The following is a 13,871-nucleotide window of genomic DNA, read 5'->3' as shown; positions in this document are numbered from 1 at the left end:
GCAGTAACATATTTTGTCAAGGATATTTGGTTAAGACCAAAGAATCATTTAAAAATACTGCCACTAACAGGGGAATTAATAGTTTCCACTGATGTTGCAAGTATCCAGCACTGCTGTTTGTAACCCCACAACAGAGCTTGACTGCTCCTCAAGTAAAAATCAGGAATTTGTTCCAAAATGTTTAAATATGTTAAATGTTCCATAATGTTTAAAAATGTTCCATAATCTTTAAAAATGTTCTTAAGTGTTCCAAAATGTTTCAAAATGTTTCAAAATGTTTAAATATGTTAAATGTTCCATAATGTTTAAAAATGTTCTTAAGTGTTCCAAAATGTTCTAAAATGTTCCAAAATGTTTAAAAATGTTCCAAAATGTTTAAATATGTTAAATGTTCCAAAATGTTTAAATATGTTAAATGTTCCAAAATGTTTAAATATGTTAAATGTTCCATAATGTTTAAAATGTTCCTTAATCTTTAAAAATGTTCTAAAATGTTCCAAAATGTTTACAATGTCAAATATTTGTGTTATCCCTTTTGCATGTTCAACCCTCTACATACTGACTGACCCCACGTAACACCTCGTTTTACTCTCATGTGGTCAGCTGATGCTCCAATTTTTGCTGTCATGTTGCCTCTCTCTAACCCCGCCTTCTCGGGGCGCACAGGGACAACGAACCAAACATACTAGCGGCGTGTGTGTGTGTGTGTGTGTGTGTGTGTGTGTGTGTGTGTGTGTGTGTGTGTGTGTGTGTGTGTGTGTGTGTGTGTGTGGGGGGGGGGGGGGTATCAGCAGCAGCAGCAGCAGCAGCAGAGGAGGAGGAGGAGGAGATCTTGGGCAACTTGGGCTCCGGAGCCGGTGCTCTCCTCTTGGTGCGGCGCAGTCTCAGCTCTTCCACCGGACCGGTATGCACTACCCGCGGAGAAGGAAGTGAACCGACCGAGACAGAAAGATGCAGGCGGAGGACATGGAGGTACCTATCATTAATAACCTTAACGATAACGGCGACAGACAGAGGCCGAAAGGGAAAGATGTGTTCAAGGATCAGCAGAAGGAGTCGGAGGTAAATCGGAGAGGTGTTTGTGTCCAGTCGGCTACTACAGCTTATGGTATAGGAGCGCACTGGAGGTGTGTGTGTGTGTGTGTGTGTGTGTTGTTGCTGGGGAGCTTTTAGTCCTGCTGGATGTCCTTCCCATGCAGTCAGTCGCTGTCTTGGCTCCGAAAGCATGCATGCATGCAGACAGGCAGGCAGGCAGACACCGAGGTGTTATTTTGGCAACCGGCTCCTATAAATAACCCAGCAGTAATCCTACAGTGGTGCTCAACGTGGAGAATGCAGGTGGTGAAATGCGACTGCTTCTGTCAGGACCACCACCACCACCACTACCACAACCACCAACAGATCTGTGTATTAATATTCATAGATTTTTATTCTCCTTTGGTAATACATTATTTATCCTCATGCCTCATGGTTGACATTGGTTTGTGTCCTTCACTTGTGTTGACTAAAATCAGTTTTTATATTTTGCAAAAGTCATCATTTCACATCATTAAAAAAACCTACTCATTTAAGACTTTACTTTGGCCCCTGGTAACATTTCTAATTATTTTACTCCGTTTATTGCTACTTCTAATTCTAAAAAAAAAAAAAGTAATATTAAGTGATAATGATGAGCTGTAGCTCTGCTTTATGTACAACATACTTCCTCGAAAAGCAGAAACTCTCTGCCAGCAATTTTCTCGATTCATTGATCGCTATAACATGACAGAAAATAGTGTTTACAGCCCAACATGATTTATTCGCACTGCTCATTTCACAAAGAAATGCAGCAAAGTGTCACACCGATCCTGCATTTTACTTGCGATCACATTTTGGGTATTTCTTAAGCAGCATTCTCCGTGTCTGTGAAGTGAAGCAAATGCAAAAGTGTCAAAAACTGCAGTTCCCCAAACATCCACTTGAGGCTGGCTACAGAATGAGTCAATCTCCATAAGCCCTCATGTTAAAATGTCCAACTTCACAGCAGAAATAAACATGTTTACAGCCTGGTACAAAAAACTCCCCCATGCCAATTATATGAAGGCTTAGAAGAGACAGGACTGCCGACATGGCGGAGGCCAGCGCCACAGATTTTGAGCTTTAAAACAGCTCTACAGAAACCTACGAGTGACGTTACGCTTACACCGTCCATTCTTTATACTGTCAGTGGTATTTTTGTTAATGACAGCTTTTAGGCCTTTGTGAAATGCTCAATTGACAATATTTTGGATTTAGTCGATCAAAGGAAAATGAATGGGCAACGATTCAGATTATTAATTAGAGCCTGATCAATACTGGATTGCTGAGGCTGATACCATTAGTATGCAGTAAAAAATTATGATATTGACATCCATCCCTCTATTTTCTATCACTGCCTGTCAGGGTCACAGGGTACTGGAGCCAACCCCAGTTGGCACTGGGTGAGAGGCGGGGTACACCCTGGACAAGTTGCCAGTTCATGATATGAATACATCAGCAAGTATTTTTTGATGTATGTACAGTATATAAATAAACACTTTTTTTTGCAATAATCCTTCAGACGTGGTCATCAAACACTAGTCATAAAGATATGAAATGGAGCCAGAATATTTTATAGTTTAGCTATAAACTTGACATCAAAACGTTTAAACTTCACTGTGAATGTAATAGTTAAAAATAACTATACATTTAAAGCACAAATAGCTCATAAATGAATAGATCAGAATTACTCCAAGCATCTGTTTTCATTCAAGCATATCCGCTGATACTGATATGTCTGTGATTGGCCAACATCAACCGATAAAATTGGCCCAATATCAGACCCTATAAATAATGTTATTGTTTGTTTTTTAAGGATACACACCAAACACTTGGCTGGTTCTAGTTTCTGAAATATTAGGATTTGTTGCTCTGCTCTGTTTGAATTATTGTAAATTGAACATTTCTGGGGTTTGGACCATTATGGACACATCACTTTGGGCTCATTTCACTACTTTTAGACAGTTTATTGAAAAAAAACAAGTGCTCGATTGATCGATTTTTTTCTTCTATCAATGAGACAAATCCAGTCAACTCTGCTCATGTTCAGCCTGACGACTATAATTCATCCCCTCATGAAAAAATTAGAAGAAGATGGGTTTTCATTCCTGGGTTGTTCAGCCTCAGATACACTTGAGAAGTTAAGCAGTCAAATCTGTCCTCCAGGCCAAAATCGACTCAGTAATACCCCTGTCATGTGTGTGTGTGTGTGTGTTTGTGTATGAGCACATTGAATGGTTTTGAGGGAATTGGAGCATGTTCATCTCACAGCCGTTGGATTCTGGGGCAAGGGGTAGAGGGGGTTGAATGACAATACGAATGGACGTTGAAAGCACTTAACGTCAGAGCCATGTGTTGATGTTGATGCTCTGAAACCGGTCTGTCTGAATAAATGAAGCTCAAATCCGATTCGTTTATGTCTGTAAACTGTCTGTCGTTTGCGCCGTGTTGAGCAGCCATCTCTTGTCTATGTGGCATATGTTGGTAGGAGCGGGGGTGGCCTGCCTTGACATTGTGCCCAGTGTTTGCACACCGATGTGGTGCAGAGTGTGGGAGCGAGCACAGAAGCGTTGCCAGTTTGGAGCGAGGAAGGCTTTCGTTATCGGCTGGCAGCAGAGAGGGGACACTGGGTGAGAAAATGAAGGAGAGAGAGGGAGAGAGATGGTGCAGTGGAAGAGCTGAGAGAGACGCTCCGTGTTGATGCTCGCAGGAGTTGAAGATCTCAGTTGGGTTTGGTCCCCGAGGTGACAGTGAGATCTTCCCCAGATGGATGGTGCACAAGGCTGCTTGTTCGATTAATCAATTAAAATTAACTAATTTTCATTTATCAAGTCATTTATCAAGCAAAATGGCAAACATTCTCCTTATCCAGCTTCTCAAATGTGAAGATTTGCTGCTTTTCTCTTTTTTTACATCATCACTGCTCAAGCTATTAGTTGCTTAATCAAGAAAAAAAATGTATTGCCAATGATTTTGATGATCGATTAATCGTTCAAGTCGTTCTTCAAGCAAAAAAAAGTCAAAACGTGCCGATTTCATTTTCTCAAATGTGAAGATTTGCTGCTTTTATTTCTGTTTCATATTGCTGTAAGTTGAGTAGTTTTGGGTTGTGATCTATTAGATGGACAAAAAAAGCAATCTGAACACATCACCTCTGATAAATTGATTAATATAAGTGGCCTTTAAATTCATTTTAAAGAAGTTGCAGCCTCATATATGATTATTCTGTTGGTTGGCATTTTCTTTTACCACAAACAATATTTCAAGAATTGTGGTTAAAAGGGTTAATTTTTAATTTGTAGTTTGGGTCAAGTTCCAAAAATGCTAGCTCCTCCATTTACCATAATCCAAACGTTCTTTTCATTAGACCCTCCCTGCCAGGTAAACTTTCCAAAGTCAATTCAGAGAACTCTTTCTGATGTTTATGTGTAAAATCTGTCAAAAGAGAGATGCGTTGAGGTCAACTTTAGATTTATGTAGAAATGATTTAGGGTTAAGTTTTTGCTGAGCACTGACAGTAAAAAGAATGGATGTTGTATCTGTAACGTCACACATAGGTTTTCTGAAGCGCCGTAATGAATCTCAGAATATGTGGCTCTGGTCGCTGCCATGTTGGTAGTCCTGCCTCTTCTGCCTCCGGTATGATCTAAAAATCGGTAAAGACGTGGATCATTGCTGGACCTTAGGCGGGCTGAATGAGACCTGGGTGCTCAAACAGGCCATCTGTAACAGCACCTACCTGTCAATCAAAGCAGCCATGCTTTAAGCCTTAATATAATTTGAACAGGTGAGTTTGCTGCAGTTTTTTTTTTTTAAAGATTATTTTTTTGGCCTTTTTTGATAGTACAGCTGAAGATAGACAGGAAGCAGGGGGCAGAGAGAGGGGGAATGACATGCAGTAAATGGCCGTCTGATGCGGGATTCAAACCAGGGCCAGCTGCAGTGAGTACTGAAGCCTCTTGCACACGGGGCGGCCGCTTAACCCACTACGCCACCAACCGCCCCAGTTTCCTGCAGTTTTAGACACTTAGCATTGATAGCCACAGAGATTGCTGCTTGGTATTATGAGAAAAAAGATGTGAGCATATCCTGTTTTGAAAACTTAGCTGTGTGCAGGGTTTAGTAGTCTGGTCTGTTGGTCGGACCAAACAAGACATTTGAAGACGCAAATAATATCTATAATTATCAAATGATAAGTGAGTCAAAAATAATCAAGACATTAGTCAATAATAAAAATAATCAGACTTCTTTTTTAAGCCACAGACAGCAGGATGAGCAGCTGATAAAATGGGCCTTTAATAGAGCTTATATTTAAAACTTTACATTAATAATTCTTAACTAGCATTTATTGTACTGTATCGAAAGATTTTACAGTTTCATGTCATGATGATTGTCAGGGCTTGCTGCAGATTGTGAAAATAAGGCAGCACCCCGGCTTTCTTCACATTGAATCATCCGCAGTCCCAAGTGGTTTTCATTTCCTGGTTTACATGTGCAGTAATGACATCAAATCTCCATTGCTTTGGCTCGGTGTCATAAACAAACATCCTGCTGACGTCTGACTTGTATATTCCAGTTGCATGCTGACTTGGTCGCTGCAGGTATTTATAGGAGACAGTTACATGACGCCACACAGTGTTGTTTAACCAGGATAGCTGACTCAGAGCACATCCTTATTTACAGTCCTGGACCTGGGGCAGTTTTGACAGGGTTAAACACATCTAACACTCACAGCTTAGAGACTTCCAGTGCAGCCAGGAGGGTTTTTCTTTTTGTTTCTCATTAACATTAAATTAATCTTTAATCAGCCCTGCAGAGGAATTTCGTCAGTTCACATCCCCCAACCGAAAAATATGAGTCTTTTGTCGCTGGTAAGCTCCTGTTTGTCAGGTTAAACTTTCCAGTCTCTTCAGTTCTTACATTTTATACATGTTAGATTGTCTGTTTTGCAATATTGAGTTTTTTTGCAGTTCTTGAAGCCAAATGCTAACGTCAGCATGCCGATAATGACAATGCTAACAAAGCTGATGTTGAGCAGGTATAATCAGGGGGCGAACTAAAGAGTTGAGGCTTGGACATAAACTCGCCCTGAAAACATGATCTCTAAATATGCTATTTTAGCCATGCATTTCTATTTTTCTGTATCTTCATCTTCTTGGCTTATGAGTAAAATTAGGCTATTATTGAGATATGATTCATGCATGAGGGCGTTCATCGTTAATTCACTTTAATAAAGATACCACATGCCATTCTTGGCATCACCACCAAGTGTGGTAGCACAAAATTATAAACCACTCACATTAACTCAAAGGGTTTGGTAGGTTTGATATGTTGCCCATTTGAATTCCTAATTGTACCAAGAAATTATTGTGCTCATCTGTAAGTGATAGGTAACTTGATCCCTTGTAGGCAATCTGGCATCCTCAGTTTTTGATGTAATGATCATACATGTTTCTACATGTATCATACGACTATGTATGATACCACTGACTGTATAAAAGAACGGACAGTGTATCCATGTCCAAGTCACCCATAAATTTCTGAAGAGAAGCTCAGGGTGTGGTGGCTCTGACCGCCGCCATGTTGGCAGTCCTGCCTCTTTACTGGCTGATCTAAAAATCGGCAAAGGTGTGGATCATCGGGCTAAGTGCTAAGTGCTAAGTGCTCAAACAGGCCATCTGTAACAACATCTATCTGTCAGCGAAAGGGGCAATGCTGTTAATTCTGCATAACTTTAGGCCTTAATATAATTTGAACAATGAGTTAAAATTTAGACTCAGTACAGTTGTCTTGAACGGTGAAATTCACAAAGAGATCAAAACTGTTTTGTACCAGGCTGTAAACATGTTTGTCTGTTGTGAAGTTGGACATTTTAATATGGAGGCTTATGGAGATTGACTCGTTCTGTAGCCAGCCCCAAGTGGCTGTTTGAGGAACTGCAGTTTTTGGCACTTCCGCATTGGCTTTACAGCCACGAAGTTGCCGCTTGTAGAGTTCGCACACTGTGTATATTGTTTACCATGTTCATCATCTAACTTTGACATGTTAGCATGCTATTAGCTAATCAGTTCTGAACACAAAGTACAACTGCGGCATATGATTTGGTTTTTGTTTTGGTTGTAAACCAAAATACTGGACTACGACAGTTGAGTTCCAACAATTGAACTAGATTAAAAGTTAAGTTATGGCAGTTTGTGGTAATCCGTCCAGTACTTGAGATATTTCAGTCTGGACCGGGCTGAAATTGTCATCCCTAAGAACCAAGAGTCTTTGTCATTTGGATAATTCACTGCTACCACAGTATTAATAACCTCTGTGTGAGCATGCCTGCCTGTCCTGCTCAACTGAACTAAATGTGTGGGTGCACGTTCATTGAAAGTTTTGAAACCCAATAAATCAGATACCACTTTGTCAAAAGTTTGTGCGATTGCATGCAGCCGGTGAGTGCGTTCATAGAAACTTAATGTGTGCAGTGTCTTGGCCACGTGCTAATCACGGGGTTAGGCTAAAGTCGGAGACCCTCAGCTGGATACAGCAGCTAATCTGATGTGAAACAGAGACTACGTTGACTCCCCACCCTTCTTTCCTCATGCACTTTATTGCTCCACCCGAGCATCTGGACGAGCTGCCTTGTTAAGGAGAGCATCCTTTAACTGTTCAGTCTGATTGATTAAAGCAGTAGCTGTGTGTGCCCGTAGAGAACATCTGTTACTGTGAATGTCTCTCTGGATAAGAGGATCTAAGAGAAACAAATCTAAATGGCTAATCAACGCTGCCTGGAGATTCAGCAGCCAATCAAAACTCTAAAATACACATGATGAAGCAAAACTGTGAACGAGTCTGAGGAGTGTGTGTGTGTGTGCGTGTGTGGGTGATGTGTGGAGTTGAAGTGTGTAGTGGTAGGTGTTGCAAAATGTGAATAGCCTACAGTATGTTTGAGGATCTGTTTGCATGTGGGTGTCAGGATATCTGTGACTCGGTGTTCGGTGACATATTTAATGTATGTAATGCTCATTTGTGTTTTGATCATTCACAGAGCTCCATGGAGTCTCCCAACCTGGAGTTTGAGTATGGAGACACTGACACACTGACTGCAGAGCTTTCAGGTAAGACTGACCAGCGACTAAACTCACCAGACCTTTCCTTGAAACGATTAGACATTATTGTTTGTGATTCCACCACCACCATATAAAATCTGGTTTTCCCACGATGGGTGGATGTCATCTTGTCGTCATACTAGCGATGTGGCATTGCTGTGGTCCAAACTTGAATAAATCGACATTTGGATAGATTCCTGTTGACATTTTGTGCAGACATTCATGTTCCCCAGAGGACGAATCCTACTTATTTTAGTGATCCCTTGACTTTTCCTCTAGCACCACCATGAGATTGACCTATTTTAACTTTTAGTGTAATATCTTTATAACTATTGGATTAGATTGCCATGAAATGTTAATATTCATGGTACCCAGAGGATGAACACTTTGATAATCCCCTGATCTTTCCTCTAGAAACACCATCAGGTGTTTAATTTTAATTCTGGACAAATTAAACTTTATTTTAACTACCAAAACTAATGACATTCATATGCATAGCAACTGATAACACACTCAACTAAACTGCAGCATAAAACTTGTGCTTCTGCATTGGTTTGACTTCACAGGTTGCCGCTTGATGCTGACGTTAGCATGTATCTCAAAGCACAGCTGTGTTCACATGGCTGTTTTAGCACATCTGGTTGGTTATATACCATTGTGCACACATCTGGCCTGGTTGACCTGCTTCCCTGAATTTGTCCTTTTTGTGCTATCAGTAGTTTTTATCCAGTTCGGTTTTCATGTCAAACTCAGACTTACAGCAAAACTTCTAAATAGTTCTTATGTGCCACACAAGTTCACCCACAGTAATACTTCTGTTTCTGCTCAGCATATAGACTACAATGTGCTATTGATTGGAAAAATAATACCACATCTACATTCCTCAGGTTTCCTTCAGCTGTTTTATGTTACAGTGCTATTCATAAAACAAGACAATAAGCTGATACAGTGCTGAAAGCATAGAACAAAGATTTTTCGTCCTGACATGTTTTCCAGACATAGGACAGATTGTATGACTAATGTTATGAGTAATCACAAACACTATGATTATACATGTAAAACTGCTGCATTGTTCCAGCGTCTGTGTATCGGGTAACAGCTCATGTGTGACTATGAGCTTGTTTATGAATGCCAAAAGACACATAAATTACAGAAGAACAGATCAACAATGTTGAACGATAGTTTATTTCAAGGGTCAAATTTTAACTCCTCACCTTCTTGGTAGAACTTTTTTTGTCCCCAGAGCCAGGGAGAAACGTTGAGAGCAAAGATGGAAAGCGGCCGCTGATTTGCCAAGTGTTAGTCCACATTGGCAAACATGCACAAACAGACAGCGACTTTCTAGTGACAGCTCCTTGGGGTCAAGGGATGTCGACTGCTCTCAGAACAGCAACCTGACAGATTGTTCGACTATGCATGAAACAAATGAGATCACCGCTGAGGACACAGGAGCTCTGCACTGTAAAGATATCTGTAGATTTTACAGTGAAAAACTACTGATCCATGACAGTAAAACATCGTAAAATAACTGGTTTCCTGCATGAAGTAAAACAGTGATATTTCTTTTATTTAGATGCCATTTTAAAGGTATTAAAACAGTGATATTTCTTTTATTTAGATGCCATTTTAAAGGTATATTTTAAGGAATAAAGTAGTATTTTATATTAGAGACTTTGAATTATACAGTAAAATACTGTAATATTTAATGGCATATTTTACATTTTTTTACTGTAATGGTTTGGCAGTTTTTATTACCACAAAATCTACAGACATTTTATATACTTTATATGTGAAATCAACAGTACTAATGCCCTTTTACTGTTATATTAAAGTATGTTGTACTGTATTTTTACAGTAAAATTCTGGCAACCACAGCTACGAGTTTTTACTGTAAAAACAAATGTGTTTTAGTTTGTTTAGTTTTTGTAGGATAGCTCGGCTTACCCGCAGGAGTTTACTTGTCTCCTGTTTCTATTGTATTCTACTCTAACTGTTCTGTTCTGTTATAATTGTTTGTTTTTTCATTGATTAATTGACTAATCGTTTGTAATTGATCCACGTATGCTCTGTTCTGTCCATAGAGCTCTACAGTTACACAGAGGAGCCTGAATTTGCCCTGAACAGAGACTACTTTGAGGAGGACTTCAGGAGCCATGGTACTGTGTTTGCATGTACGTGTGTGTGTGTGTATGTGTGTGTGTGTGTGTGTGTGTGTGTGTATATGAGATTATAAGGTCTGTTAAATGGCTATGGAAAAGCTTTCTGCACATCCCTTAATGTGTCTAGATTACCTGTAGGATACAAGGTGTGTTGCTCTCCACGGCAGGAGAGAGTAAAAGCTGAGCTGTCTGCAGTTTGTTTGAGACACAAAATGGGGACACAAATACTCACACCACTTTGCCGTATCAAACACGAAGAAGTCTACAGCCAGTAGAGTGAAGCTGCTGCTGCCTTTTGTTGCTGCTGTTTACCACAAAGACCTTGACGGCTCTTTGAACAATGAGACTGCTGTTGACTGACACAACAGGACAACAGGAGTCCTTTTGTGCAGCTCTGAACGTCCCTGCTGGCTCCAGTTCAGTGCTTGATAAAGTATCCATGAGTAAGACGCTGAAGGTTAACTGAACAAAATGTTCCGACTATACAGACACAATAAAATGTGCGTTAAAGGAAATTTCAAGTGAAATGAATAAGGAGATAAAAACACCTAGGCTCTCTGTAGAACTCTAAAGGGCAGCACATTAGCTACAATGTTAATACTGCCAGCAGTAGATCACTATAGCTGTGTCTTAATTCAGATACTTGCATTAGTACACTTCTATGTAGTACTCTGTACTTCCTGGCGAAGCAAATTGGGGCTTGGTATCTTGCCCAAGGACAATGACGTGCAGACTAAAGGAGCCGGAGATTGAACCACCGTTATCACTGCTCTAGCTCTTGAGCCCCAACCTTTGACTGCAAAAACATAAATATAAAATCTATGTACAAGTTACATTTGTATAATAGGGGTATTCAGTGCATCCACTTCAGCTCCAAACTAGCAAGTATACGTATGGAAGTACGTGGACTGAGATACAGCTTATGTTTCAGAGCCTCAGTGTTTTTGGACTGGTTGCACAGCAGACATTTTGACTTGTCAAAGCAGGAAAAACACAGATGGACATGGTAACTGTACCAACAACACATCTCCATTAAATATCACAGTAACCTCCCCTAAGTGAATGCTGCTATCATTAATACACCTGTGAGTTTCCTGCTAAAACATTTGCTGTGCAACCACTTCAAAAGTTTTGTGTCCAGTGATTGACTGTGCCCACAAATTCAGCTCAGGTCAACATGTACACACACATTAATGGCGAGATGTGCACAAAAGGGCCCGTAAAGTCAAATTGGTGACTACAAAATTGGTTGTTTTTCACCCTTCCAGCCTGCATTTCTCAACCTCTCTGTAAAAGTGATGTGTTAAAACTCGTTCACCTCTGAAGTGCATCACGAGCCAACGTTGCTCTTCAGTGTACTGCTGTTGGGGTTTGCTTTTTTTTCTTTTTTGGTTTTAAGCTGACCTGTGCGAGGCGAGGCGAGGTTTTCCAGGCACATCAAAGCTGTGCTCTTTTAAGCTGTTCAAAGAATGAATATCCCTACAGATACAGATGGGAGGGCCTGTTCTGACCGTGTGATTAATGTTTGCTTACCAAGAACAAAGCGACTTTTCCCTACATGAATTATCAGCCTGTCTGACGATAGATCCTGCGCAAATGCAAAGCAATAAATGTCTCTATACTTGACATTTTAAATCATACAGTCTTGTCTTGATCAGGTCTCATGCAGAAGTCACTGTGGCACACACTGTAAACAAGAGAGTGAGGTGAGGTCCTGTTTATCTGTCACCTCCTCTTCAAGCTGAGCGGTAATGAATAGCAGGATTAGATGAGAGCCTCTCCGGCTGCTGTTTTACAGAGATAGAGCACAAAGGTGCCTCTATGCATCACAGCCTTTTCATTAGTGTGTGTGTTCAGTGAGCAATGTATATCTGTGCTCTTAGAGTGTGTGTATGTGTGTGTGTGTGCTCATCAGTGTTTGCCACCATAACCCATAAATCACGATGTATCACTGTGATTATCACGACATGTCTAATTTAAGTTCCTCGCTGTAGAAAAGGACAGGGCTGTCTAGAGTAGACAGCGCAAGTCAGGGTATCTTTAAGCAGAAGAAGAGCTAAGCTCTGCTGATCATGACGATGTTACGCTTCTTAATGCCCATTACTGTCAGCAAGTGAACAGTCTAAGAATAGAGGACTTACGCTGTAGAAAACAGGGTTTGATCCTTGCCAAAGAAGGCCTGTATTTCTTTAAGGCTGCCTTTTTCTGTAGTAATTTGAGATCTACTTTATGCCACACTTGGTTTGTGCTAGTGTCAATAATCTTTTTTTTGTGCATATGTATTTCTCATTCCTTATTATAACGCCACTGTTAATTAATGCTCTGTGTGCTTCAACACACTCTAGCCTTCAGCTATTTCTAGAGCTGATGCAGTGGGCCTGAACATGATGTTAAAAGCTAATGACACATCAAAACAACAGTCAGTCTCTATATTCATGCACACAGTATAACATAATCACTGTGAATATCCAGACACAAATTATTTGCAGCCGGCCGTACGACCCTGAGTTTAAATAAGTCACATGTGAGACATGTCTGGTAAGGCAGGAGAGATGAGAGGTATAACATGACCTTCAGACAGTAAGGGACGTGTTGGTAGTTCACCTGGTAGAGCGTCTGCCCCATAGAGTCCTTACCACATATAGTGGCCCTTTGCATGTGATCCCCCATTTCTTTTCTTTTTTTATTATTTTTTTGGCCTTTTTATGCCTTTATTGATAGCACAGCTGAAGATAGACAGGAAGGAGGCGGCAGAGAGAGGGGGAGCGACACGCAGTAAATTAGCCGTCCGATGCGGGATTCGAGCCGGGGCCAGCTGCAGCGAGGACTGTAGCCTCCACACACGGGGCGGCCGCTTAACCCACTACCCACGCTACCGACCGCCCCTGTGATCCCCCATTTCTTTCCCCAATTTCTGGGAATGTGTTCAGCTTCACTATCTAATGAAGACACAAAAATAATGATAAAAATAAATAATAAATGAGAATAAAGACTTCTCATAAAAGCATGACGTCTCAAAAATGAGGCCGCAGTTAGCTTGCAAAAAAAACAAAAAACTCATTGTCCAGATGACAATGAGTTTAAGCTAATGTGTAGCTAATGAATATGATAACTGCAGTAGGCTAATGAGTATGATAACTACATTAAGCTAATCAGTATAACTACAGTGGGATAATTAGTATGTTAATACCATAAGTTAATGAGTATGAGAACTACAGTAAGGTTATGAGTATGCTAATATAGTCAGTATAATAACTAAGCTAACACAAGTAGGTCCTCAGCTAATGAGTATGGCTGTGTCCGAAATCACTCCCTAACCACTATGTAGTGCACTATATAGTGACCACGCCATTTTGTAGTGGTGTCCGAATGTTTAGTGTCCACTATATAGTGCACTGCATGTATCCCATAATTCACCGCGAAATGTAGTGAGCATCCGATGGTCACTAACCGAAGCAAGATATCCCATCATGCATTGCCAGAAGTTCTCTGGGCGCGGAAAGGAAATAAATTGAAATAAAAAAGTAAATAAAAAGTAAATAATTGAATTATTGATAAA

At 40.4% G+C, this 13,871-nt stretch overlaps 1 protein-coding gene across 3 annotated transcripts in view; it reads left to right on the top strand.

Annotated features, from left to right (window-relative positions):
- The first annotated feature begins 774 nt into the window (after positions 1 to 774).
- The window catches only part of strip2 (striatin interacting protein 2), a 34,888-nt gene continuing 21,791 nt past the window's right edge, over positions 775 to 13,871 (top strand). For 2 of the 3 annotated variants that reach the window (XM_019278968.2, XM_019278967.2), the window contains exons 1-3: positions 775 to 1,062; positions 8,093 to 8,162; positions 10,235 to 10,309. In XM_019278968.2, the coding sequence (XP_019134513.1) occupies positions 952 to 1,062; positions 8,093 to 8,162; positions 10,235 to 10,309 (256 nt within the window). In that variant the 5' untranslated portion in view covers positions 775 to 951. The remainder of the gene's footprint in view (positions 1,063 to 8,092; positions 8,163 to 10,234; positions 10,310 to 13,871) is intronic. The other variant, XM_019278969.2, reaches the window with a different exon arrangement.

The sequence above is a fragment of the Larimichthys crocea genome, chromosome XX, assembly GCF_000972845.2.
Source record: "Larimichthys crocea isolate SSNF chromosome XX, L_crocea_2.0, whole genome shotgun sequence".
Lineage (NCBI taxonomy): Eukaryota > Metazoa > Chordata > Actinopteri > Sciaenidae > Larimichthys > Larimichthys crocea.
This window is presented reverse-complemented; position numbering and strand designations above follow the sequence as displayed.